General features: G+C 41.8%; 1 protein-coding gene across 6 annotated transcripts in view; it reads left to right on the forward strand.

Moving 5' to 3' along the window:
- The window catches only part of ERBB4 (erb-b2 receptor tyrosine kinase 4), a 1,029,410-nt gene that overhangs the window by 677,697 nt on the left and 325,197 nt on the right, over window positions 1–26,516 (forward strand). For all 6 annotated transcript variants that reach the window (XM_030580258.1, XM_030580260.1, XM_030580261.1 and 3 more), the window contains exon 4: window positions 20,144–20,278. In XM_030580258.1, the coding sequence (XP_030436118.1) occupies window positions 20,144–20,278 (135 nt within the window). The remainder of the gene's footprint in view (window positions 1–20,143; window positions 20,279–26,516) is intronic.

Consider the following 26,516-nt stretch of genomic DNA (forward strand, 5'->3'; position numbering starts at 1 on the left):
ACAGCCTTCCGAGGGAAGTAGTGGAGGCAAAAGACTTTTCTGGCTTTAAGACAAAGCTTGATAAGTATATGGAGGGGATGTTATGATAGGATCGTTAATTTGGGCAATCGATCTTGGATTACCACCAGATAGGTCTGCTCAATGGTCTGCGGGGAGATGTTGGATGGGATGGGAACTGAGTTACTGCAGAGAATTCCTTCTTGGGTGCTGGCTGGTGAGTCTTGCCCACATGCTCAGGGTTTAGCTGATCGCCATATTTGGGGTCGGGAAGGAATTTTCCTCCAGGGCGGATTGGCAGGGGCCCTGGAGGTTTTTCGCCTTCCCCTGCAGCGTGGGGCACGGGTTGCTTGCTGGTGGATTCTCTGCAGCTTGAGGTCTTCAAACCAATTTTGAGGATTTCAATAACTCGGTCCTGGGTTAGGGGTTGTTATAAAATTGGATAGGTGGGGTTCTGTGCCCTGCCTTGTGCAGGAGGTCAGACTAGATGATCATATTGGTCCCTTCTGACCTATGAGTCTATGAGTCTATGAGAATTTCTCACTTCAACTCACCCTGTTGATTAAAAAAAAAATACTTTGTGCTGCTTTAGTCAATCACTGACTCCACTGGGAAGCAGCAGTTGGGCTGAGAATGAAAACCAAACACAAACATTTAAAACTGGCACACAAGGAGAAGTAATGGGCATTGAAGATGGTGCCTGTGTGTGCATGATCTATACAACAACAGGGTGGTAACTGAGTTGGAAGGAAACGGTGACAGATGGACAGAGTGAGCCACAGTCACTAACTAGAAAATATTATTCACACCAGGAAAAATGACTCCTAGAAGGAGAGGAACTGTAACACCAGTGAGGTTTTAAATTGACTTTGGGCATTTTAGTATGGCTGAAATTTGGAATAAGGAGAGGGGTCTGCTGAAACAATATGTACTTCAGAAATGCCTTTGCTTTGAATTGTCTTGTGTCACACCATAGGACAGCATAGGACCTCATCATGCAGTGCCTCTCTCTCTCTGCAGGTGAAAAGCTTTGTTAATGTAGAGTTAAGATTGCAAGCCCTGTGCTACTTGTGCCTTGCAGAACACCAGGATCAGACTCTGCCACACTTCCTGGAGGCAACCCATGACGCCACTACAATGATTCCCATGGCAGGGGGTTTGGGCTGGAGGAGTGATGTTCCAAGGCACTACCTGCACAGGGGAATTGTCCCTTGGCCCTTTGAAGGGTTTTTTACAGGCACTGTGTGTGGGCAGATCACAGGGCAGAATCCCTCTCTAGGAGTTTGACTCTCAAAACACAAATTTGCAAAACAGAGAAATGTGGAGTGAAAGTCTCTTTACTTATCACTTACAAGGAGAATGAAACACACACACACACACACACACACACAAATGCAGATTGAAGGTGACATTCCTCATCCCCTTAACTCTGCCCCTTTTAATGGCAGGAGATTATAGTGCCTTACACCATCTTCATCCTTTCATCCAATGTGACCTCTGTCAATCAGCAGTTCCAGTACTCCCTGGATTAATGGTGATGTGCAGAGCATGCTGAGCGTGCATTGGAGCGCATGGGTAGAAATACTCATGTAGAGTTGTGGTGTACACAGAGAAAATGACCGCTCTCGATCAAAGCAGGTGAGATATCAATTTATGGCTCCCAGGAAATTCCCTGTCTCCCATCAGGGCTAGAAAGCCATGTGTCTTGGGCCCACAGAAAATGGTTCCCTCCTAGGGACCTGTGTTTGACTTGGAGGGAGGGCCCAGCTCTGCCCACCTGAACATCTTCTGACCAGTCCCAAAGCTGCAGCAGCTCAGCTGTCTTCTGGAAAGGCAGTAAATGGCCTTTTCAAAGTGCATTTTTTATTCAAAGTATTGTGGATATGGATTAACAGTAGCTTGGTGCATATGGCCCCTTCCAGTATCAGTATTCTGGAACTACCTTGAATAGAATACCAACTGGCTGCATACTGATGAAGCTGAGGGAATAAATGAATAAAATATATAAACAAGTGAACTTCCAAAAGCTTGTAAAGTTGTGCTGTGCCTGAGGAATTCCCTGGCAAACATGACAGGTTTTTTTTTTGGTTTGTTTTTACACTTTGGGATCACTTCTTATTATATTATATTATCTGCAATTAGAAATCTTGTGAAACTAAGAACTGCTAAATTAATTGAATTTTTAGTGTCGGGAGTTTGCCCAGAGGCACTCAACTAACTGGCCTTCATGAGATTTAACTTTCTAAGAGTTTTCTTCTCTTCCCCACCTCAGTCTTTTGTAAATGAAATCATCTTTTCCATCTACTAATTAACCCTGTGGCTGACAAGCAAATCTTTTGTCAGCTTTGAAGACCACAACCAGCTGCTGGTACAAGTAATGCTGGCTTAAGTTGATTTCATATGCCATTTTGAATAGAACTTTTGAAGCCCAAGAGAAAGAAACTCTATTAAACCAAGTGAGGAAAAAAATAACCCAGAGTACGTTATTTACCTATTTTTATCATCTAAATGTTCCTGTCCTTTTACTCACTGGTAACCAGTTTTGGGGCCTTGCAGTTTCTCAGTGGGACAGAAATTGTCAACATATACCCATGATATTTTCTAGCATAATGTACTTATTCACAAAATGCATTCAGAGATCCTTTTATCTTAAAAAAAAAAAGAACAAATAAAAAAGCAGTGAAGCAACAGTCATTTCAGCTTGCAGAGACTCTGGCTAACACTATTGAGTTCAGTCCTGAAGACATGCAAACAGCTGCTTTTGTCTAAACCCTCTTCTTGCTCTCATCACACTGCCAGTTCCTGTGTCCTACTTCTCATCTGTCCATTCACTTCAGAAACTCTAGGCCTTTTTTTCCATACGAAGTGGGGACTAGTTCTGGTAGTTCTAGGCATTAACTCTTTCTAACTTGGTCTCACTTCACGTCTTGACTCCTTTTCCTATTTCCATGAGGTCAGAGGTGCCCATGAATCTTCAGCATTCTTTCTGGTCCACGGCACATGTTTGTATGTCTTGGAGTTCCAATCCTTTTCTCTTCACAGAGTTTTTCCATAGTATCCTAGGTATTCCATGTCCTTTCTTTCTCTCCTCTTCCTCTCATAATTTCTTGGCTGGTCATTTGTCCATACTTATCACATATCCAGCCCACCTCAAACATGCACTTTCCAGCCTACTTCATCTTCCTCCTAATGTCTTCCAAGCCCACTCTTTCTAGCATTGTCTACGCTATACTGTAAAACTGCTCTAGAAGAATGTCTGGAATGGATGTAGTTTAATCCAAGGGAGGCGGGATAGCTCAATGGTTTCCACATTGGCCTGCTAAACCCAGCGTTGTGAGTTCAGTCCTTGAGGGGGCCACTTAGGGATCTGGGGCAAAATTAGTACTTGGTCCTGCTAGTGAAGGCAGGAGGCTGGACTCAATGACCCTTTGGGGTCCCTTCCAGTTCTATGAGATAGGCATATCTCCATATATTAATCAGTGCTGAATCCAGCTTAACCAGAAGTATAGAGAAGGGCACTGTTTCCCTACAGATGAATCTGTTTGGACTAGATTTAATTGCATAGTGGTGGTAATATTAGAAGATACTTTATTCCTGGGGTAGGAGTTGTATATTCTGCAACTAAATATGGGAATGCAAGCACTCAGTGGCACAAGCAAGGTTTCAATGGTATTGGTCAGAAACAAGCTAGAATGGGAGACTATCCAAAATGTGGTAGGCCATGTTAAAAAAAAAAAAAAAAAAAAGGCAGTATCCTTTGCTAGACAAGACATTGATCTTACAGCAATTTTATGCCAGTGTTTATACTGCTTCAGTGCTAAATTATAAAAGAGGCAAAAAAATGGGCATAATTAAAGTAATTTTGAACAGAAGGAAATGGGTTAGCTGAAAATACTGTTGTAACAGAATGCTAAAAAGTTTCTAGGATTAGTGGCATAGTAGCAGTTATTAAAGAAAAAGGAAACTAAAGAGACTCTTAGCCATAAACAGACGTGTCACTAGAGGAGGTTTTGGAACAAATTGATAAACTGAACAGTAATAGGTCACCAGGACCAGATGGTATTCACCCAAGAGTTCTGAAGGAATTCAAATGTGAAATTGCAAGACTACTAACTGTCGTCTGTCATTTAAATCAGCTTCTGTACCAAATGACTGGAGGATAGCTACTGTGACACCAATTTTTAAAAAGGGCACCAGAGGAGACCCCTGCAATTACAGACCAGTAAGCCTGACTTCAGTACCAGGCAAACTGGTTGAAACAATAGTAAAGAACAAAATTGTCAGACACATAGATGAACATAATTTGTTGGGGAAGAGTCAACATGGTTTTTGTAAAGGGAAATCATGCCTCACCAATCTATTACAATTCTTTGAGGGGGTCAACAAGCATGTGGACAAGGGAGATCCAGTGGATATAGTGTATTTAGATTTTCAGAAAGCCTTTCACAAAGTCCCTCATCAAAAGCTCTTAAGCAAAGTAAGAAGTCCTGGGATAAGAGGGAAGGTTCTCTCACGAACTGGTAACTGGTTAAAAGATAGGAAACAAAGGGTAGAAATAAATGGTCAGTTTTCAGATTGGAGAGAGGTAAATACTGGTGTCCTCCAGGGGTCTGTACTGGGTCCAGTTCTATTCAACATATTCATAAAAGATCTGGAAAAAGAGGTGAACAGTGAGGTAGAAAAATTTGCAGATGATACAAAACTACTCAACATAGTAAAGTCTCAGGCAGACTGTGAAGAGCTACAAAAAGATCTCTCAAAGCTGGATGACTGGGCAACAAAATGGCAGATGAAATTCAATGTTGATACATGCAAAGTAATACACACTTGAAAACATAATTCTAACTATACATATAAAATTATGGGGTCTAAATTAGCTGTTACCACTCAGGAAAGAGATCTGGCAGTCATTGTAGATAGTTCTCTGAAAACATCTACTCAATGTGCAGTGGCAGTCAAAAAAATGAACAGAATGTTGGGACTCATTAAGAAAGGGATAGATAATAAGACAGAAAATATCATATTGCCTCTATATAAATCCATGGTAGGCCCACATCTTGAATACTGCATGCAGATGTGGTTGCCACCTTTCAAAAAAGATATATTGGCCTTGGAAAAGTTTCAGAAAAGGGCAACACAAATTATTAGAGTTATGGAACGGCTGCTGTATGAGGAGATATTAATCAGACTGGGACTTTGCAGCTTGGAAAAGAAGTAACTAAGAGGGGATATGTTAGAGGTCTATAAAATCATGACTGGAGTGGAGAAAGTAAATTAGGAAGTGTTATTTACTCCTCATAACACAAGAACTAGGGGGTCACCAAATGAAATTAATAGGTAGCAGGTTTAAAACAAACAAAAGGAAGTATTTTTTCACACAGTGCAGTCAACCTGTGGATTTCCTTGCCAGAGGATGTTGTGAAGGCCAGTCAAAAAAGAACTAGATAATTTCATGGAGGATAGGTCCATCGATGGCTATTAGCCAGGATGGGCAGAGATGGTGCCCCTAGCCTCTGTTTGCCAGAAGCTGGAAATGGGCTACAGGTGATTGATCACTTGATGACCTGTTCTGTTCATTCCCTCTGAGGCACCTGGCATTGGCTGCTGTCGGAAGACAGGATACTGGGCTAGATGGACCTTTGGTCTGACCCGGTATGGCCGTTCTTATGAACATTACTGACTACTTTGGTTACATCCACATTATTTAGTTTCCAGTCACACTTTTTATCGATCTCTATAGCCCCCATTATGGTAAGATCAACTCCTGTCAGATGAAAAAGCAGTTATTTCACAGTACTCAATTTGCCAGAGAGCAGAGGGAGGTTTTGTAGCCTGCACATAGTTTCAGTACAGAACATTTTCAAGTGAAAGGCACAAGCCTATCAAGCCTTAAAAAGTGTTAACTGGAATTCCTGTTCTAATAGTTGATGTTGTCTCTCAGGCACAGCTAACAACATATACAGGAAATGTGATATCTTATTTAAAGGGAATGTAAGTAAGACATTTCAAATTCAGTGGCTATGGACGCCACTTTGGAGTCCAGCCAGTAGCTTATTAGGTCACGCATTTACTAAAGTTAACATTAAACTTGATCCACCGCAAATACAAGACAATAGGCAAATGCCTGTACTGAAACACATCTGGAATCAACTGTAGCACTGCTGCAGGATTATCCCAGCCTATAGCTACATTATGACAGTTTGTAAAGAAAGAGGTTCCATGGGACAATCAAGTTATATAGCTTTTCAGAGAATGAAGGATATCGTCATTAGATCCAGTTCTTAGGGTATTTTTATTTTATTTTATAAGGGCAAGGAGTTTCTCCATGTTGTTGCCTTGTTGGATGGACATAGGGCAGCTCCGCTCCGAGATAGAATGCCATTGTCCTTCGTGTCAAGTGCATTAACCAAGACTCATATGAGAAGTGCTTACCATAGAATCCATCATTGATTGTGATAGATAGATAGATGGATGTAGCAAGAAAGTCCCAATAACATCAGATGACTAGCTTCTAGATAGTGTACTGGGAAAGCCACTGCATTCAGATGCCACCTCCCTATCCCAGCTGCCCTCCACCCCTCCCCAAAAAAAATACTGTAGAGGATGCTACTGATACTAGAGTCATTTGACTTTCAAGTAGAAAAATTCTCCTGGAAAGGAAATAGCAGTGGCAAACTGCCATGCTACATTTACTCTCAAGACACCTCACATGAAGAGTCAATGCTAGAGGAGCAGGGACAGTCTCACAGTTACATATCTCAGCAGTTGGGAGAGAGAAATTGAGAGCTGCTACTGGCAGACAAGAAACATTGAAGGGTTTGATCAAAATACTACATAGCAAATGGCCTGACAAGGGAAAGCATTTAAAGCAAAGTTGTGGCCAGACTGGCAGCATAAGAACGAGTTAGTTGAGAGAATAAAAATACTGCTAGAGGACAGGAGAACTGCAAGAATTCTGAGAAGAATATTGGAGAGCCCTCCATGTGGATGAGGTGATCTGAAGTTTGTTTTGCAATGAACTAACTCAGCTGGTTTGTTTAGAAGTTCACTTTGGCTACCAGGCCTCCTCTCTATTAGACATCTCAGCGAGGCCCAGTCGCTACCCTTCCTGTCCTGCAATTGGATGCTTACTCCATGGCCCCATCTCTCTTCTGCAGACTCTATTGACTGTTATCAAGTAAGGTTTCAGTTTGTGCTCTCGCGAAAGGGTCTCTGGGGGACAAGAATGGGATGGGTTCCCAACAGGGCAGTGAGAGACAGAAAATACCCACCAGTCCTGCTGTCATCAGCTATGATTAGCTAGTCATAATACCCTAGTCTATGGAGGTTCACCATGTGGTTGGGATTACAAGGCTTCCCTCCAGTGCACCTGTGCAGAGAACTATGGGGCGCTCCCATAGTAACTAACACAGCTGGAAGCAGTGGGCGTGGCACACTTTCCAAGTGCCATTGCCATGTTTGGGGATTTGGTCTGCTACTTGCTTCTGAAAGGACCTGTCTAGAGGCTGCTTGTTGAGTCTGCAGGTCTGATAACAGCTACTGATGCCCCCTGTAATCACAGGGGAGCAGCGTCAGAATCCTCTGCACTGGCCACCCATGCTTAATGACATAGACCACACACTGAATTAATATTCTACGTCCTCTGGAGAGAAGCTGTAATCACAGCACCAACGCCAGACAAAAGGATTATCTTCTTGCAGCTTATCTCAGCACCTATCTGGAGCTGATCCGTCTGACAGACCAGAAAGCTATGCTTTATCACTCTGCTTTTAGTCAGACCTGGCATGTGCAAGCCACTGGTCATGGGCTGCAGTTCAAGAGTGAAGAATTTTAAATGTCCCATGGAGTGGGAAGCAGAACATGTGACGACAAGTCCCGTGTATCTTTTATTAAATGGTGTTATAGGACACTTGGCACCAGGGGCCCCCGGAAAGGAGACTGCCAGGGACACACTGGATTAGCTACTTTGGATGGTGGTCTCATAGAAATACTGGGTAGTGCCCGGCAGCATTATCAGCTGAGAACTGTTAAAAGACAGGAGCAACTACTTCCAATTCTGGGAGGTCTGATTGTGACACACCTATGGTCCCTCTGTCAAGCCTGCTCACAGACCTGCTGGCTTCCAGTGGGGATTTTGAGAGGAGGCAGGATTCCATTGCAGCTTCTTCCTTTAGTCAACCGGCAGTGCTCTTTGGGCAGGCAAGCTTCATCTCCTCCTCCCCTTTCCCTGCTGCCCTACCAGTGCTCAGCCAACGAGGAGTAGCTGGCTGAGAGCAGAGAAGGGGATTAGGAAAGCGACACACTTGAAATTCAAGATTTATCAGCTGTGAGATGTTCAGAGGGCCACAGCTGTGTTTTTTGTCACGAAAATCCTTTTAGCATGGCAGCAATTTGCTATTGTCTGCGAGTCGCTAAGATGAGCACAATCAAATAATTGTGTGTTAAAAGAGAAATTATTAGGAAGGAACAAACTGCTGTGTTGTCGTTTGGGTGAGATATTTACCAGTGACTGTAAGCACCCTCCCTGGCTCTATGGTCACAGTCCACACATTATGCAATGTCCAAAATTGCCCCCTTCCAACAAACAAACAAAAAAAAAATAAGATGAGCTTGGGTACGTCTATACTACCCGCCAAATCGGTGGATAGTAATCCATCTGTCGGGGCTCGATTTATCACGTCTCGTCTAGACGCAATAAATCGATCTGCGAATCGACACCTGTATTCCATCTCAGCAGGAGGAGTAAGCAGCATCGATGGGGGAGCTGCGGCAGTCGAGTCGCCACCGTGAGGATGGCCAGCTAAGTCTGAGTAAGATACTTCAACTTAGTTGCGTATCTTAGTTCAATCCCCCCCCACCTCCGGTGTAGACCAACCCTTACGGTTCCTTCTGTCAAAGTTAGAATCAGGACTCACAGTTTGTCAGACCACTCTGTTTATTAGCGCAGCGCTCCGCCAATAATATTCAGAATATGTGAGTGGCCATGCAAGGCCCAAACAGTCTTATTTATACAGATAAAAGAGCGGGAATTAGACAAAGGGACAAAGAAATCAAAACAGTAAAATTCACCTGGGGCACAGCATGCATATCCTATTTCCTTACTAACTGTTATCAATCTAAGGCTAATGCTTCACCAATTGCCCTTAAACGGTGCAATTGTTCTATGTTAATGTCTGTATTCCTGACACCTGGTTGCAACATTCCAACAACTTTGCTTAAAGGTACAGACAACATTTCTTTAATCCTTTCTATTCTTACTATATAATTCATTCTACTTTCACACTTCCTCTTGACTTCTCAGCCCACACCCTTGGTCCGCTCCCTCTCTCACAGAGTCTCTCTCACCTTTCTTATACACTGGTGAAATAACAAGCTGTTTGCATCTCTGAGATAGCATAATCCACTTAGGGCTTGTCTACATCAGAAAGTTGCAGCGCTGGTGAGGGAGTTACAGCGCTGCAACTTTGAAGGTGTACACATCTGCAGGGCACCACCAGCGCTGCAACTCCCTGTTTGCAGCGCTGGCCGTACTCCCGTTTTGTCTCGGGTGTAGAGGATCCAGCGCTGGTGATCCAGCGCTGGTAATCCAATGTAGACAGTTACCAGCGCTTTTCTTGACCTCCGTGGAAGGAGGAAGCCTCTGGTAATCAAGCTGGTTTCCTTTCCCGGTTTGCTCTCTCGGTCCCGGAGCCACCCAGCAAACCGCAGGGAAGGAGACCTGCTTGCTCGGCGTTCCGGGACCGAGAGAGCAAACTGGGAACACCGCGGTTTGCTCTCTCGGTCCCGGAGCCAGCCAGCAAACCGCAGGGAAGGAGACCTGCTTGCTCGGGGTTCCGGGACCGAGAGAGCAAACCGGGAAAGGAAACCAGCTTCGCCGCGGTTTGCTCTCTCGGTCCCGGAACCCCGAGCAAGCAGGTCTCCTTCCCTGCGGTTTGCTGGCTGGCTCCGGGACCGAGAGAGCAAACCGCGGCGTTTCCGGTTTGCTCTCTCGGTCCCGGAACCCCGAGCAAGCAGGTCTCCTTCCCTGCGGTTTGCTGGCTGGCTCCAGGACCGAGAGAGCAAACCGCGGCGTTCCCGGTTTGCTCTCTCGGTCCCAGAACCCCGAGCAAGCAGGTCTCCTTCCCTGCGGTTTGCTGGCTGGCTCCGGGACCGAGAGAGCAAACCGCGGGGCAGCTGGTTTCCTTTCCCGGTTTGCTCTCTCGTCCCGGAACCCCCCTTGAAGCCGCCCAACAGCGCTGCAGTGTGGCCACATCTAACACCACTTGCAGCGCTGGTTGCTGTAAGTGTGGCCACTCTGCAGCGCTGGCCCTATACAGCTGTACTAATACAGCTGTAACAACCAGCGCTGCAAAATTTTAGATGTAGACATGGCCTTAGTTCTTCCCTAGAACAAGCTGCTTACCTTAGTGCAAACACACCCAGCCGAGGATCCTGCCCTTACGTTAAATCTTTGTCTTTTGGTAATAGGTGTTATAAACAAACAGACCATTTGTCTCTGACTGTTGGAGCAGTAATGTCCTTCTTATTTAGCAGAAGCGTGTCTCTTATTGGCATCAGCCAAGTGGTACCGTCCATAGACACTTGGTTAAACTTTATCAGAGACTCATTATCACTTGAATAACTTGATGTCATTCTTTTTTTTGAAAACAGAAGCCAAAAGATTTTCTGACCTAAAGGGCAGTGATTCTTTCATTGCTGAAACAGCAGGGGGTGGAAGTCTGTATGTCCCCGGCATGGGAGTATGAACAGTGACACAGACATAGATTCTGTGTGATGAATACTTTATCACTTATTTTACAACATGCCATACACATGAAAATAAGATATATTTCTTTCCATTGCTTTTTCTATGTTAGATTATATTTGTTGCCGAAATTGCACAATAAAAATTGCAAACACCTTTATGAAAGCAGGAAGAGAAGTTGCTTTAAGATAAACATTTCTATTGTGCTTATGATTGTTACGATTAATCCTTCTTATAGTGCTATATACGTATATTACATTCTAAGAAACTACGTTAAAAGAATGTTAAGATTGTAAAATGAAGCACTCAGAAGTTTGAAAATGCCAGAATTGAGGTTGCCTGTGCAACCTTAATTCAGGTCCCCATGTATCTACATTATAATGCAGTCTGTAATTACATGATCACATAACTATTCTCCTGCAGTACCCCTTCCTTGTGAAAGTGGGGAATGTGGAGTTCAGTTGAACTTGTAGAGTTAGTCCATCAATTACCAGATCAAAGCAGATTATGTGGAGTGGGAAGACATGGTCAGAATGGAATGGAAGGAAAAAGATTTTAGCTGCTGAGTTTTGGTCCACCTGGAGGTCAGAGAGATGAGTAAGTGAACTAGGCAGCAGTGTGTTGTTGTCAACAGTAATGATGATGATAATTAATACTTGACACTTTTGGAGCACTTTCCATTCAAGAATTTCAAGGTACCTTGCTTTAATGAATTTGGCCTCAATAACACGCCTGTGAGCTAGCTAAACTTTTACTCTTCCTGTTTATCCTAGAGGAACTGAGTGGTTGAGTGACCCGCCTAACATGAAAATGATCCCAACTCACTTGGATTGCAGTGAAGAAAGGCAGCAGTGCAGACTGGTTTTCTTTTAGATTTGGATGGAAGGGGTGAGAGCAGCACTGGGGAAAGTGAGAGTGTGCAGGTGGCCAGGAAAAGGGAGGAGGAGATTAAAGAAACAGTCACCTCCAAATACAGTCTCACACATCCTTTAAGAAGGTATCCAGTGATTTACTGTAAGTCACGATAATGCAAGTTTAGCAACAGGAACAAAACCCCCAGATGAGATGGTCTCTCTTGTTATAGTTGATGTGAGGATTTTACCTTTAATCATGCTCTTAAGCTCTGTGGCTCAGAACAAGATTATAATAGGTAGAGTCTTTTTTGCTTTATTTGCTTCATTTAGCTGCTCCTGTTGTTGACTCCAGTTATTTGCTCTGGCTCTCCATTGCCATGAACTTTCTACAGTCATTTACACTAGTGCAAATCAGGGCGATAGTGCTTTAGACTCACTGTGCACTGGTGCAAATAACTGCACAAGGTCCACCGAGAATGAGTCCGATTGACCCAACATTCAGTTATACGCTAATTTACAATTCCCTGCAAATACAGACGATGCTTGGAACTGGGGATGGAAATCCAGCTTGTTTACTGGTAAAGGCTGGAATAATGTGTTTGGTTTGTTTAAATTTTGTATTATTCTGCTGGATGAAAGACTCGCCTTTAAAAAAGGTCCGGTCAGCCTTCATATCAATTAAAATCTGATTTCCCTCTGCACTGCAACCATAAAAAACTGAAACCAAAACCAAGCGGGGCAAGGATGTGCTATGCATTTAATATTAATTTGACTTTGTGTACTTGGGACCAGAATTTTCAAAAGATCCCAAGACCCATCAGTGGACCTAGGTTTTCAAAAGAGCTCAGCTCCCTGTTAGACTCCATGTTGAATGATTTTGAAAATCTGGCCATAGGTGCTACAATGGGAGCGAATGGTGGCTGTGCACTTTGAAAATTTGGCCCCATGCATGGTCGGCATGTATCACTGAACATAGTGGAACAGAAATAAAGAATATTTTGCCATTACTGCCAAGCTTTGAACTGGCTTCCAGCTAATGACCCAGATAATCTTTACCTGAAATTGTATAATTGAGATGGAAGGCTGTCCGGGGTTTCTAGTTGATACACAGCATCCGCATCCATGAGCTTTTGACTATGGTCATTGAGCTGAAATACAGAAGGTTAAATCTCTCATTTTCATTATCCAACTGCCCCCATTTCCCCAATACAAATGTGACATTTCAATTTTACACAGTCCAACTCTTCTTAAATCATCTGTACAAAAACGTCTGATCTTGATTGATGATGGATGAGCTATTTTCTCCTAAAACACCCAGTTCTCATTACCTTTTAAAGACATAGCTTATTAATAATGGACCTGAAGTGTTTTCCCAGTGGGCCATCAGCAATCCACTGTGCTAGTAACTCAAAAGATTTGGTTTAGGGAGCAGGCATGAAATTTTTAGGCCAAAGCCATTCTGGAGGTGATGTATGCAGCTTCCTGGATGAAATATGACAAGGTTGTAAGAGTAATACAGTATATGACAACAGATCAGTGGGTGATAATGGGGAAGATGTGGCAATGTCAGCATCCAGAGAGGTGTCAACAACGGTAATGGATGCTGACCTTGAAAATTAAGGACAGACAGCCTCAGTCTGGAATATCTAATTTGTATGTGTAGGATACATCTTGCATGATATACTGTGAAACAGAGCTTTTGTTTGGTTTGCAGAGAAAAGCCTTAGGAAGTTTAAGATGGTCTCCAGTTTTATTTCTGAAATTCAGATTTGCAATCTCTCTTCTGACTGGTTACAGTGGATGTTTGAGGACATCCTTGTGCCCTGTTGAATACTTACTGTTCCCCACCCTCCTTAAAAATAAAATGCTGACAAAAACATGGTCTCTCTCTCTCTCTCTTTCTTGCCTTGCCATCTGGTTTGATAAATCCCAAGGTAAAACTTTAATTTTTATCTGGAGTAGTATCGCTTTTAGATCCAATGGAGAAAATATTTACGGCCAGATTTGGCTCTCAGAAAGGCGCACACAGCCTCCATTTGAAATAGGAGTGAAAGCAGTCAGAGTTGCTCGCAGTTAAGGATACCTGACGGGATCTGGAAATACCTCACTACCTTAATCTGGACAGAAAACTGGGAGAAGTAGAACATCAGTGATTGTGCTGACAGGCCATTTGTGACTGTTCAGGAGAAGAGCCTTTCTTGTGTTGCTTGAACAGATGGATAAGAAGAGAGGTCCCTGACCCAGAGAACTTACAGTCTAAACAATGTGCAGACAAAGATGGGGGAAGGGATGCAAAAAAAGCCTTTTCCTTTGCCTACTATTCAATTATATTGATCATATGTGCTTTTTTGGAAGAGCTTTTTCCTTCATACTTCTGCCTTATTCTACAATGAAGTCATAATCCAGGTTGCTAACCTCACAACTGCCATTCCATGGTAAAGGTTAAAACAGGTCAAGCTGTTCATTACAAATAATATTTGTGATGGATTTACCCACTTTTGGTAATTAGCAGACCAGTTATAAACTGATCCTGATGTTCTCATCTGCTCATTTTTCATAAATATTCTCTGCATGAGGCATTTTTGCCCTGTCGGTTGTCTGTGAACTGTTTGCTTTAGCTGCGAGTTACTAATGTTGTGTGATAGGTTACCTAAGTCTCATGGTAAGAGTTCTGCTCCATTATTGGCTGATTGAAACTTTTTAAGGAGCAGATATTATGGGTTGCTCATTTCTGGTCTGACATTCTGGGTGAATAATCATTCATAAAATGTTAGAAATTCATAAATATTTATTTTTTCTCAAATGACTGGCAGCTCTACAAATAACAAGTACAGTGTCCCCATGACTCATAACAAACTGAACTTGGTGCTTTATTTTAAGAAAATATTGGAGTGACAGGATTTCTCTGCCCTCCCTTTTTTTTTGGAACCAGTTAAGTAGCTCTAGTAGTGATGATAAAGATTTTACATTCAGTTCAGAATCAAGTGTCAAGAGTAGGTGGGGCTATTCTCTGCTCTCAGAATCTATTGTAGCCTTTATACTGGCGTGGAAGATGATGTTCTTTTTAGAGCCAAATCTCAGGGCAAATTTTCAAAAACACCTAACGTAGCCCACAGGACTTGTGCTCCAGAATCCTTTATCCCACTTTGTAAGTCTCCCCTGGTGGAAACTCTGAGGCTGACTTTTACCCAATATATTGGGTATTTCAGGCAGCAGCGGACCGAGCTTAGAGTGGTATACGTGCTATATTAGGCAGAAGTGCAATGATTAGACACTAATAACTTTCCAAATTTGCAAAAAGGATTTTAAAAGCAAAAGAGGACAAATGCAAAAAAAATGATTATATTTAAGTAAATGATAGTTAAAATACATTCCCATTGTGAACATCTCTTTCCAGTGCTTCTTGTACAGAGATTAGCTCCTATCTGCACAGTTAAAGAGCATAAAACGCACTAAGGGAGCTGTCATTCCATTTCCTACTCTAATCTCCCAGAAAGAGATCAGCAAAAAGGAACTTCAGGTGTTTCATAGAGGGTGGGGGAGAAGTCTGTCAGTATTTTATTTTTTGGTCCACCTTTCTCTACCAACTTGTTTTCATAATCTGGAATCGCTGCCTTTTTTCCTTTTGTTTGCTGTTTAACATTATCTCTTGCTTTCAGTGCAGTAAATTAAAATTAGATGATGACTTTATGATGATGAGTTCATTATACTGTAACTCTATTGTATATTGATTACATTTGTGCTTCATTTGCTTAACACATATGAGGGTTTATTAGGTCTTTCCAAGTATTGTTCGTGGTAAAAGAGTAGCGGGAAGCAAATCGCATTGGGGCCAGATGCCTGAGCCAGTGTAAATCAAATGGAGTTCCACAGAAGTCAATGGAGTGGGCTGATTTGCGCCAGCTGAGGACCTGGCTCAAGAGGACAAAGAAGAGAGCAAACTGAAGAGGAGGAGTGAATGTGGATTCAACAGAAAGGGAGGAGGAGGAGAGCAAAAGTATTTGAAAGAAAAAATTAACCTCGGAACTTTCATTAGCTTTCTTATCTGTAAAGGCCAGATTCTGAGATCCTTTGTCCAGTTTACTAGTGCCTTCCTCCATGAGTGACCTTGTTAACTTCAGTGAGATAATCCTTGGACCGAGGGACTATTCTTTGGGAAATAAGGGTATCAGAATCTGGCTCTAAGAAAGGCCAGGGCTTACAAGGAGTGGGTGAGGTTCTGTGGCTTGCAATGAACAGAAGGTCAAAGCAGCTGATCACAATGGTCACTGCTGACCTCAAAGTCTATGTATGCAATGCTTATTATTGAAATGAAGGGTTACTAATAGCAGTCAGAGCACTTTTTACGTTTACCGTGCGTTAACATTAGTGGTGACAGCTTGTGATTTATTGTAGTTGCAGGAAAGGAGCCTGATTCTTAAACCCTTATTCACAATTAATAGCTTGTGTGTAGCCCCATTGAAACTAGTGGAACTATCATAGAGTAAAGTGCTATTGAGTGTATCAGAATGTACAGAAGTTTCCTACCAAGCAAACTGAGACCGTTTTTGATAAGCCTTGTCAAGTGAATGCATATATAAGTAAATTATGCCTTTGGCAGATATTTGGATATATCAATTGTTAATAACACTATTTAAAATCTATTTGTAAATGTTTAGCAGGAGTTGAAGGTAGATCTTCAATGTATGTCAGACAATATTTTTTGGATCAGGATTCTAGGCAGATTTGCTAATTGTGTGTCGATGGGATAAAAAGGAGAAATGGTCGCTGATCATGTTTTCAAAAGTCCTGCTAAATCCTGCCTTTCTCGTGGGACGAAATTGCTAACAGCTGCTGTGTGGGATATGTCAGGGATCATAAGAATATCATGCAGACAGATCAGTAGTCTATCTCTAATCTGGATTCCTTTCTGTGCAAAATAGTTATTATTGTCTCCATTTTAAGCCCCTTTTCACTGGAAAAGACAAGCTCTTAAACCAAAGGTTTCCTAGAAATAAATGTCAATACCGGTAACTGATTAATATGGAGGAAGAAGGAGCTTGCATGTGATCCCTTATTTAATACGTTATTTTATGGAGACTATCTCCTTTGTATGGTCTGTAAATCCTAATATTCATAGTGAAAAATGCAGGGTCTTATTTCCTTTGTGTTTGTAGATGTTAATATTCCCCTGAGAAGTTTTTTAAAGATTTGCTCTGGATCTGTAGACTACAAATAACCTTAATCATCGACAAAGTAGTCAAGATTTACTTTTAATGTCTCCATAAGGATGCCACTCCTCGCAGCAATAGCACCCGTTAATGTCATTCGAAGATGCCATTAGTAAGGAACCTTCAAATTTTCTTTGCTAGACTTGCATCTATGACACTGAGTGGCTCCTGGGGTTTTAACTGCATAGCTCTTAGTAACTGTAATGAGAGTCACGTGGCTAAAAGTTTGTCCAGTGCTTTGAAGCACTGAAAAACAAGAAAGGAAACAGTGGAACCAACAGGATTTCTGGAAGGTGAAAAACAATTGTTTTGAAAAGAAATCCTGCTGCTGCTGCTTCTACCTCGAGTAGAATAGCCTTCTCTATTGAGATTTGAGGAATCAGATCTTTAAGGAGATAGAGAAATAAGGAATGCTTTAAAAAAAAAGTAAGTATTGCCACAGAAATTATGTAATGACTAGATACGAATAACTTCACAAATTAGCCAAAAATATTTTAGAAATAAAGAGGACACACAGTAAAAAAGATATTTCAGTAATTTATATTTAAAATACGTTTCCATTGTGAGTATCACTTTCTAATACTTCTTGTACATGGATTAGCTCCTATCTGCACAGAGCTTAACGTGCAATAAGGGAGCTGTCATTCTATTGCCTAGTCTAATCTGCTAGAAGAGTTCAGGGAAAAGGAACTTCAGGTGTTTCATAGAGGGGAAAGTCTGTAGAGTTTTTGTCTGTCTACTTGTCTGTTTTTCTCTTGCTTGCACTGCTGTAAATTACAATTCTTATGTTCAAGGAAACATTATCAGGTTAAAGCCCCCAAAAGTGAGATCCTTACTCCTGCTCTGGCCCCTTTCTGCCAGGGGAAAGGACTGGAGCAGCGTAAAGAGGGCTGTGAGCTGGGGAAGGATTTCTGAGGATAGCTGCATGTTGCCTAAGAACTAGGGTGACCATATGTCCTGTTTTGGCTGGGACAGTCCCCCTTTTAAGCCCTGTCCTGGACGTCCTGATTTTTCTGGCAAAAATGGGCATTTGTCCCAGTTTCACGGTGCTCTGATCAGTTGGCAAGAGCAAATTAAACACATGCCCAGTTTAACCAGAAAAATGGGTTGCATCCCCTCGGGGGGATGCAGAGGAACATTTGGAGAGGCCAGTGGCGACACGAGGTGCTGGGTGGTGGCTGTTGGGCAGTCAGCCCAGGGCTCAGGCAGTCAACCTCAGCCCCAGTCCCAGGTAGCCAGCCCAGAGCAGTGCGGGGCTCGGGTGGTCAGCCTTAGGACCAGGTAGCATGGGGCTTGGGCTAGCAGCAACGCCAAGTGGCTCAGGACAGCCCTATATGGGATTGGAGTGGGGATCAGGATTCCAGGCTGCTCAGGACAGCCCCGCACTGTGTCCCGATTTTACTTTGGTAAATATAGTCACCCTACCAAGGACTCCATCAAAAGCCCTGGAATACATGATGTCCTCAGTAATGGAAGGTGCATTTCAGATCGGGGTGGAGCAAATCTATGTCACGGCAGAGATTCTGGGCTGTGCTGCCATCCACAGGGGCTGGGGATTGGCTGCAGTCAGTAAGACAGCTTCTCAGTGTTGTCTATTACTTAAAGGACAACTTTATCCCCTGGAGCAACCCATTCAGGATGGTGCAAAGCCATTTGAGTCCTTCCTTGCCTTGTGCTGTGAGTTCTGTGCCATGCCATTTGGAGGCACAGCACCAAATCTCTCACCCCTCGAGTTTTCTATAATGGATCGTCTGTGTATTTTGGATAAAAGCAGAGGAGTTTCATCTTAGCGACTTGTTCTGAAAAAGAACAAAGCAGGAGATGCAGAATTGTTTACTGAACCAGTTTCAATTACAAAACTCATTTTTTTTATGATGACAACTCTCCAAGAATAGGAGACTTTCATCAAGGGAATGCAAAATATTTTTGGGAATCTAATCAATGGTGTTTACTGAGCTTTTTTTTCATGGAAAATTTTGACAAAAGTAGAAAAAAGCTTTCATCTAAATTCTCCAAGGAAAATTTCATTTTTTTCACCAGAAGTTCAAAAACCAAAATATTTTGTCCGGAAACTGAAATATCTTGATTTGATTTGCAAATGCTGCCATGGGGTCTTATGGAAGTTTTAGTCCGGGTGCCTCATGATCCCATTCTACTCTATAGACTGGGCTCCCTAGTGAGACTACAATTCCCACTGTGCACCATAGTGTCCCTAATGAGAAGTGGCAATGCCTCATGGGAGTCCCTGATCATGGTGCATCGTAGGAGAGGCAATCTTGTTGGGGAGCACAGCCCATAGAGATGAATGGGGAGAACTGCAGCTCCCAAATCAAAATGTTTCTGGGTTTGGGTGTGTTGTTTTTTTGTTGAGAAATTGAAGCCAACATTTTCACACACAAAAATCCTTATGTCAAAACCCACAATTTTCCATCATAACACAGTTTAGATGGAAAAAAATAATTAATTGCTGATAAGTAGAAACTAAATATATGATTGAGAAGACATGCGCTTGAAAGGAGAGAGGCTGTTTCTCTTACCCCGGTGATAACATGTGGCCCAATCCTAATATTCTGTCTACTTCCACTCCCCTGCTGCACACACCCATTATGCGAAGGGCTGCAAGGGTGGTGGTGGTATCGGTCAGGAGAATTCTCAGTTTCCTGAGGTAGGACAGAGGAGCTGGGTCTGGCATTTAACCTCAGAGTTGGCAAGTCATGCATAGAACCATCTCTTATCAGCAGAGAATATAGTGAAGATAACCGTTCAGATAGACCGCATGGCAGTGTAATCACAGAAAGCGCTTTTCAATGGTCATGACACATGCACCAAATTCTACCAGTCCTAAATAAGAGAATTCCTATCTTCTCACTGCCAGTAAGACCATTTAGTCCATGTTTTTAATTACATTTACAGCATGGGATTGTGCGTATCTGATTCAGACTAGAAGAGCCATTTCATTATTTTATCTAAACAAAATCTTGGACATTTCCACCTTCCCCCCCCCAAATAAATGAGGGGCACATTCTTGAGTACACTAGAACAGCAGGTGTTGTTCTCACAAACTCATCTGGAGACTGTCAGGTCCCTTTGTATGACTGGTGTGAAGAGCTTGCACTGTAATGTGTGGTTATCTTCATCGGGACTTTTTTGCGTGTAAATAGATGATTTCAATTTTCAAATGCTGCTAGCTGTTTGCCCTTCAATTTTCAGAGAGTTACAAGGGATTTTAGCCATAATACTCGCATTTGAAATCAATGTTCCTTCCCCACCCCTAGAAGCAGTGTAATCAGCTGTACATCTCAATGCTGAAGAATTTGTTGTCTTCCTCTTTGATACAGAAATACTGAATGGAGGGGTATACGTTGGCCAGAACAAGTTTCTTTGCTACGCCGACACCATTCATTGGCAGGATATCGTGCGTAACCCACGGGCTTCCAACTTCACTTTGGTTCCAACAAATGGCAGCTCAGGATGTAAGTATTGGTTTTATTTCCAACCTTGTAGAGTGCACAACATGACATAATATAAATGCAGTCCCAGGTATTCCATGGATCCAGCTTTACAAGACTGTTAGCAAATTCTCCTTCCTTACTATCTGTTCTTTAAAAATTCATCAACTCCTTTGGAAAAATGTTTTGTCTAGAGGTGATTCTTTTTACATGTGTATTTTCTCTATTTATTTTTCTTTTCTATTTATTACTAGAGATGCTGGTGTGAAGACAGGATCTGTATTGTTAGGGTTTCTTTGCTCCTGCTGCTTATTCTCTGCCTTAAGTAACAGTCCCCTGTTTGTGACATCATAATTAGCTGCTGTAGTAATTATGGTACAAACACAGGGTTATTATTACTTTAGATGAGAAATGAACTGTTTTCATCTATAATTCCAGCAATACAAAGGACACACAGGAAAAAACAGATACAGAGTAACCAAGTGTTTTTAAACAGAATGTTTCCCTCTTTCCCACACTTTGATCATATATAGAATTGGATTAACCAGTTGACATATTCCTCCAGTACTAAGGAATCATTAATCAATAATATTTTTTGGGAAAAAGAGACATATTTCTCAGTACCGCTATTATTCACCGGTGCTATAGTAATAACATGAAACCTAATGTGCAGAGGCGGTAGTGGAACAGTAGTGCTACAGTGCAAATGGTATGTAATGGGGCAAATTACATTCAGAATAGAGTATGATTATGTTACCCAGTGCCCCTGGGTGGGCTGTCATCTGCAGGGATTGAACCTGGCACCTCTGGATGTGAACGTATGAGACCTGGGAGAGTTCTGCCACAAGCCCCAGTATCAGGGTTTGCTGAAGGTTTCAAGGGGCAGGGCTGGAGCCCATATATTTCGGTAGGGAAATTGGGCATGGGGACAGGCTACTGTATCTTAGGCAGTCTCCAAGGGCTATCTAAATTATACCGATGGCCCTGCTAGCTTCTGCAGCAGCTCCACATTGGATAGGAGCAAAGGAGGCTTAAAGGTAAAAGTGCAGAACAAAACTGCACCCTGGGCAAGAAGAACCATAGGATTTGTGCCCACATTCATAAAGGAGAATCCATTTTGAAAACGTGTACTTTTTCTTCACACCGTAATAGCTTATATAGCGCTAAAAGTGAGATGGCCTTTCCCTGTCTGTCTTCTCTCCCAACTGGAAAAAAGAGAACACAACTGCTTGAAATACAAGGATCAAGTCTCATAGTCAGCTGTGAGCATTCATTTCCTCCAGGAGCCTGTCAGATTTCATTGTTCTTGCATCCTCCAACTCAGGAGCTGATCAACAGCTTCTGCCTGCCAGCAGGCACCTTTATTTGTCTCTGATTTATACAGCTACAGTAGTGGCACTTAAAAAGTTCATTCCATTTTGTTAGAGAATTCCCCACTGATCTTCCCCATTTTAAGTATAAGGAATCAATCAGTATAACCTTATGAAATAGAAAGAACCTCTTAAGAGTGACCCACTGCAACAAGCAGCAGACTTAATTGCAATTTTTCTCTTCTTTTGATTTTGGTTTGGTTTGGTTTGGTTTTTGCATTTGTCTTGGAAAATCAACAAAAAAAGATGGATAAGACAAATGAATAAGACATTTAAGGATGGATTTTTCAGTAGGCCCATTGAAGTTTATGAGAGTTTTACCATTGACTTCATTGTAAGCAGAGCTAAGCCAGTGCCAAGCTCTTATGGAAATCTCATCTTAAATTAATGTAGCAATCGTTATTAACAATCTCAGGACAAAAGAATGAAAATATCCAGGCCTATTGCTTTATGTCTTTAATTTCTGTTTGCTTTACATTTAAAATTTTAACACAGGAAAGGGCCCACACATGACCACAGAATGCATGTATATTAGTTACAAATGTAATCTAACCAGTTTTGTTTTATTAATGAAATGCATGAGCAATGTTATATAACAGCTTCATAAATACCTCTGTGTGGGAACACATTTTAATATATTTTTCTCCATGTCTGGCCCACATAGAGTTAGTTGTATTTTTCAAAAATATAAAATTCTATGTACAATAAATACAGATTCTATCCAAATTAAACACAGGAGTAATATAAATATTTGATGTGCCTGGGAAAGTTAAACACCTCTATCTACACATTGTGCATAGGTAGGAAACTAAACCCCACTGTATTAAAATAAAAATAGCTAAAATGGGATGACAAAATGTACCGAGGCTTTGGGAGACATCAGAGCAAATGACAGCTTCTTAAAACTTATTGAAATATTATTCAGGTTCCACGTGCAGGCTTCACCCTTTTCAAATAGCTGCAATTCAGTAATTGTATACAAAAAAGCCTTCAAATCAAATCAGTGAAAGAAATGGGAGAACGTTATTACCGCCTGTCAAGAGTTAGGGGAAAATGAATATGTTACCTTGGTGCTTTACAAAAGACTTAATACAAGTTGTTTGTGCTGATATTGAAAGAACTTGGTAAAATTATTTGAACATTGAATGTGACCCTCAGAGCAGAAGTCTGTACAGAAGTGCAGAAAATGAGGCATAAGAGTGACCCCCTTTTGATTTAGGGGTCACTCTTATCCACTGGTAACGTACCCAGCCAGACCAACCTGAGCTGGAGTTATCCCAATCAAATGTATGCTGAGTATTTCAGAAAGACTTAGATCCTTTTTTACATAGATTCTGTGGGTGTATTGTGATTATCCGTTTATGGACACAAGATGATTGTACTGTTTTATGTGAATTTGTGTGAAACTTCAGGTGCCACCGAATCTTAGAAACTACACAGACCTTTATTACGTGCATATAGGAAGTTATTAAATGAAGTTAATTAGTTGCAGTGGAAACATATTAAGTAGAAAAAGCGACCAGATAGAATCCTATGGGAGCACCTGAGGAGAAGGGGCATGTTCCCTTTACTACCCAGAACTATCTGTTACAGAGCAGGGAAATAGCACACGGGAGAGCCATCTCATTTACTCTTGCAAGATCACACAGATATGACTACAAAACCTCATTGTCAATGCTGGCATAGCAGAGGCTATTGTTAGATTCAGTTGAGTCTGTGCAGATGTGTTTCCTGTCTCCATTGCTATGAGATCATCAGCTATGGGGAGCCGTATTGTCTATATAGTGTGCTGGGCGGACATCTAAAACTAGACCGGAGGAACTGAGGACAACTGCTGTAACATAGTTTGACTGGTTACTCCTACATCACCTCAGTACTCTTCCTCAGAGGGGGTGTATTAGACACTGGATGATAATTGGCAAGGCTGTTAGTGCCAAGTGTTTGGTCTGGTCTCTGCATCTTTAAGGGTTCATTGCAAGCATCCTGTCTAGCTACAGTGAGGTGTTATCAAGCCTCTTCAGTAATGAACACAAAACCTCCTCACTGCTCCTCACCAGCCATGGCTTCAGCTTGATACAAGGATCTCACAATTGCAACTTTTGGCTACCCCACCTACTGTCCCCAAGTCCCTGAATATACCCAAGATCTCCCTGAGCAGAACAGATTGAACTCAAGCAGACAGGGTAATGCATTTATAACCTCCTGACCTGACCCTGCATCCATGTGCACATGTAGAGATCACAGCCACCGTCCACATTCCACAGCTGACGTCCCTGTTCCAGACTCCAGGTGCTGCTCTCCACCCAGGGAGTGGATCAGCTAACAAACCCTGAAGCACAATAGCACAAGTACAGGGGATAGTTTCACTTGGAGCCCTCCCCTGCTGCCCCAAGGCATTTAGTGGATTAGGATTAAGGAGAGAGAGCTGAATGAAATTAAAATACTCTGAAGTGATGCCAGTACCGTGCTGCAGAGTTTGTGTCACTGTAACTGCTCCACTGCAGTTACTCCCGATTTCCATCAGTATTACGACAAAGCTGAGTTTGGCCCATGCGCACTAGGAATAACTCTCCTTTGCTTTCCTTCTCTGCATCCTGGACAGTGGCTCTCATAGTTGTATCAGTGCTAAGAAGCCAGCTGCAAAGGCCAAAGCTGCTTAACCTATCTGGTAGCAATAGTGCCAGTAAATTAACACTAAGCGCTGCTGCTACTTTATGTCTTAGGTGCATTCTCATCATATTTTCTCAACACATGCATGCAGAAAAACTCTTATGTGAGCCCTTTCAATTACGCGGTTGGTGTTGGTACTGTTCTTAAGAAGAATACAACTAGTAGCTGCCAGCATTCTGCTGACTGTGCATCACTGAAATGTAATAAACTAAAATACTGCAACAGAGGACCAACCCTGCTTCACTGATCCGGGTCTAAGGATGAGGATCCTTGTCCCGTGTTCTGATTTTTCCACTCAAATAATAGTATTTACCATTTTCAGTGGATTTTTTTTCTTCACAATACCTTTTTGTCTGAAACTTTACAAATTTATTACTATTTCAGGCATGTTCTTCAATGTTAGCTAATCCTAGGGCAACATTTTTCTGGCCTGACAGTAAAGGATGTGCTTTTTCAAAAGTGCCCAATTGACATAGGAGCAGAAGTCAGATATTCTTTCTTTGGCAGCTTCATTATATGGCCCTTTTCCTACTTGTTTGTGTTTTTTCTTCTACCCATATATTTAAGACGCCTATCAAAATTTCTGCTGTGTTCTTCAAGTCTGACTTAAGAACCTGTGTTGGAATTTTAACTGGAACTGGTGCCTTTCCACTTTTTTTTTTTTAACCAATGAACAGCCCTCTCTACTTCTGCTCTGGTTATAGGTCCTGGTTCAATGTCCAGATCTTCTGTTTCCTCTAGCTGGGGGATTGACCACTGGCTCAGCATTCAGTAGTTGATTAAAGTACTGCCTACATATGTTTAATTGTTCTGATGTCTTCATTGTTAAGTAGCACTCATTGTCTTGAACTGGTCAGCTGGTATTTGTTATTCTGCCTGACAAGTGCCTAATGATGTTGTACAGAATCCTCATGTTATTTTGTGCTGCAGTGGTTTGTGCATCTGTTACCATTTTGCCTATAAACTCTCATATGGCTTTCCTAGCCCCAGGGAGCCCTAGCTCCATGCATATTTTGCAGCATCAGCAATTTTGCAGGATTTGACACAAAACTGGGTTAAACTCAGAAATTTGGAGTGGACAGAGCTTTGCTCTGAGATTTTGAATTTGTTTTAACAAAGCTTGAAGGGTCCAAATTATTAGATTAACATAATTGTACATAGCAAATGGCATAAATTCAAGCAAGTCAATACTGCATGTAAAAATACTGAAACTATCTGGATGCATACTCATGGTGGATGCACTAACTTTTTAGAAAGATTAAAATTGCTTTCCATTTTGTATTTTTTAAACTAGTAATGTTGTAATAATAAATTATTCAGGAACACTCCCCTACACAAGACAGCGCTGAAGTTAGTGAAACTTAAAGACATGCTAAAGTACGGTCATGACTTGATGTTTATGGACCTGACTGAACGCTTATTGAAGTCAGTGAAATAATTTCCATTGAAGTCAATGAGTTTTAAATCAGGCTTCATATTAGTTGTGAAATAATCAAATTTTGGCAAAAATTTTCAAGCTGATGGAGTGTAACTGTATCTTCAGTGGTTTATTATACATAACGTCAGGCTATTCTGTCATTGCTTTTATCTGCAGTAGAACCTGATAATGCACTTCATGTAACAAAGTAGAAAGCTCAGTGTGGAGCTCAGAAGCAGTATTTTTTTACATTGTTTTATAGATTAGAAAAAAGATTACTCCCTATCTGCTTGTATTTGATCTGTGAGATCTATGTCGCATTAAAGGGAAACAATTAGATGAAAAAAATCCTCCTGAGTTCAATAATACCATCTTAGACTATTCAAAGAATTGTAGATTTTAAGGTCAGACGGCACCGTTAGATTGTGAAGCCTGATTTCCTCTATATCACAAGCTATTAAAGTTCATCCTGTTACCCCGTTTGGAGCCCAAACACTTGTGTTTTACTAAAGCATCTTTTAGAAAGGCATCCAGTTCTGATTTGAAGACATCAGGAGATGGAGAATCTGTCACCTCCTAGGATAGTTTATTCCACTGGCTAATCACCTTCACGATTGATTGATTGATTGTCTTTTTGTCTTTTTCTAATTTAAATATGTCTAGCTTTCACTTAGGGTGACCAGACAGCAAATGTGAAAACTCAGGACGGGGATGGGGGGGCAATAGGAACCTATATAAGAAACAGACCCAAAAATCGGGACTGTACTTATAAAATCAGGACATTTGGTCAACCTACTTTCACTTC

This window comes from Gopherus evgoodei, chromosome 11 (genome assembly GCF_007399415.2).
Source record: "Gopherus evgoodei ecotype Sinaloan lineage chromosome 11, rGopEvg1_v1.p, whole genome shotgun sequence".
NCBI classification, from domain to species: Eukaryota; Metazoa; Chordata; order Testudines; family Testudinidae; genus Gopherus; species Gopherus evgoodei.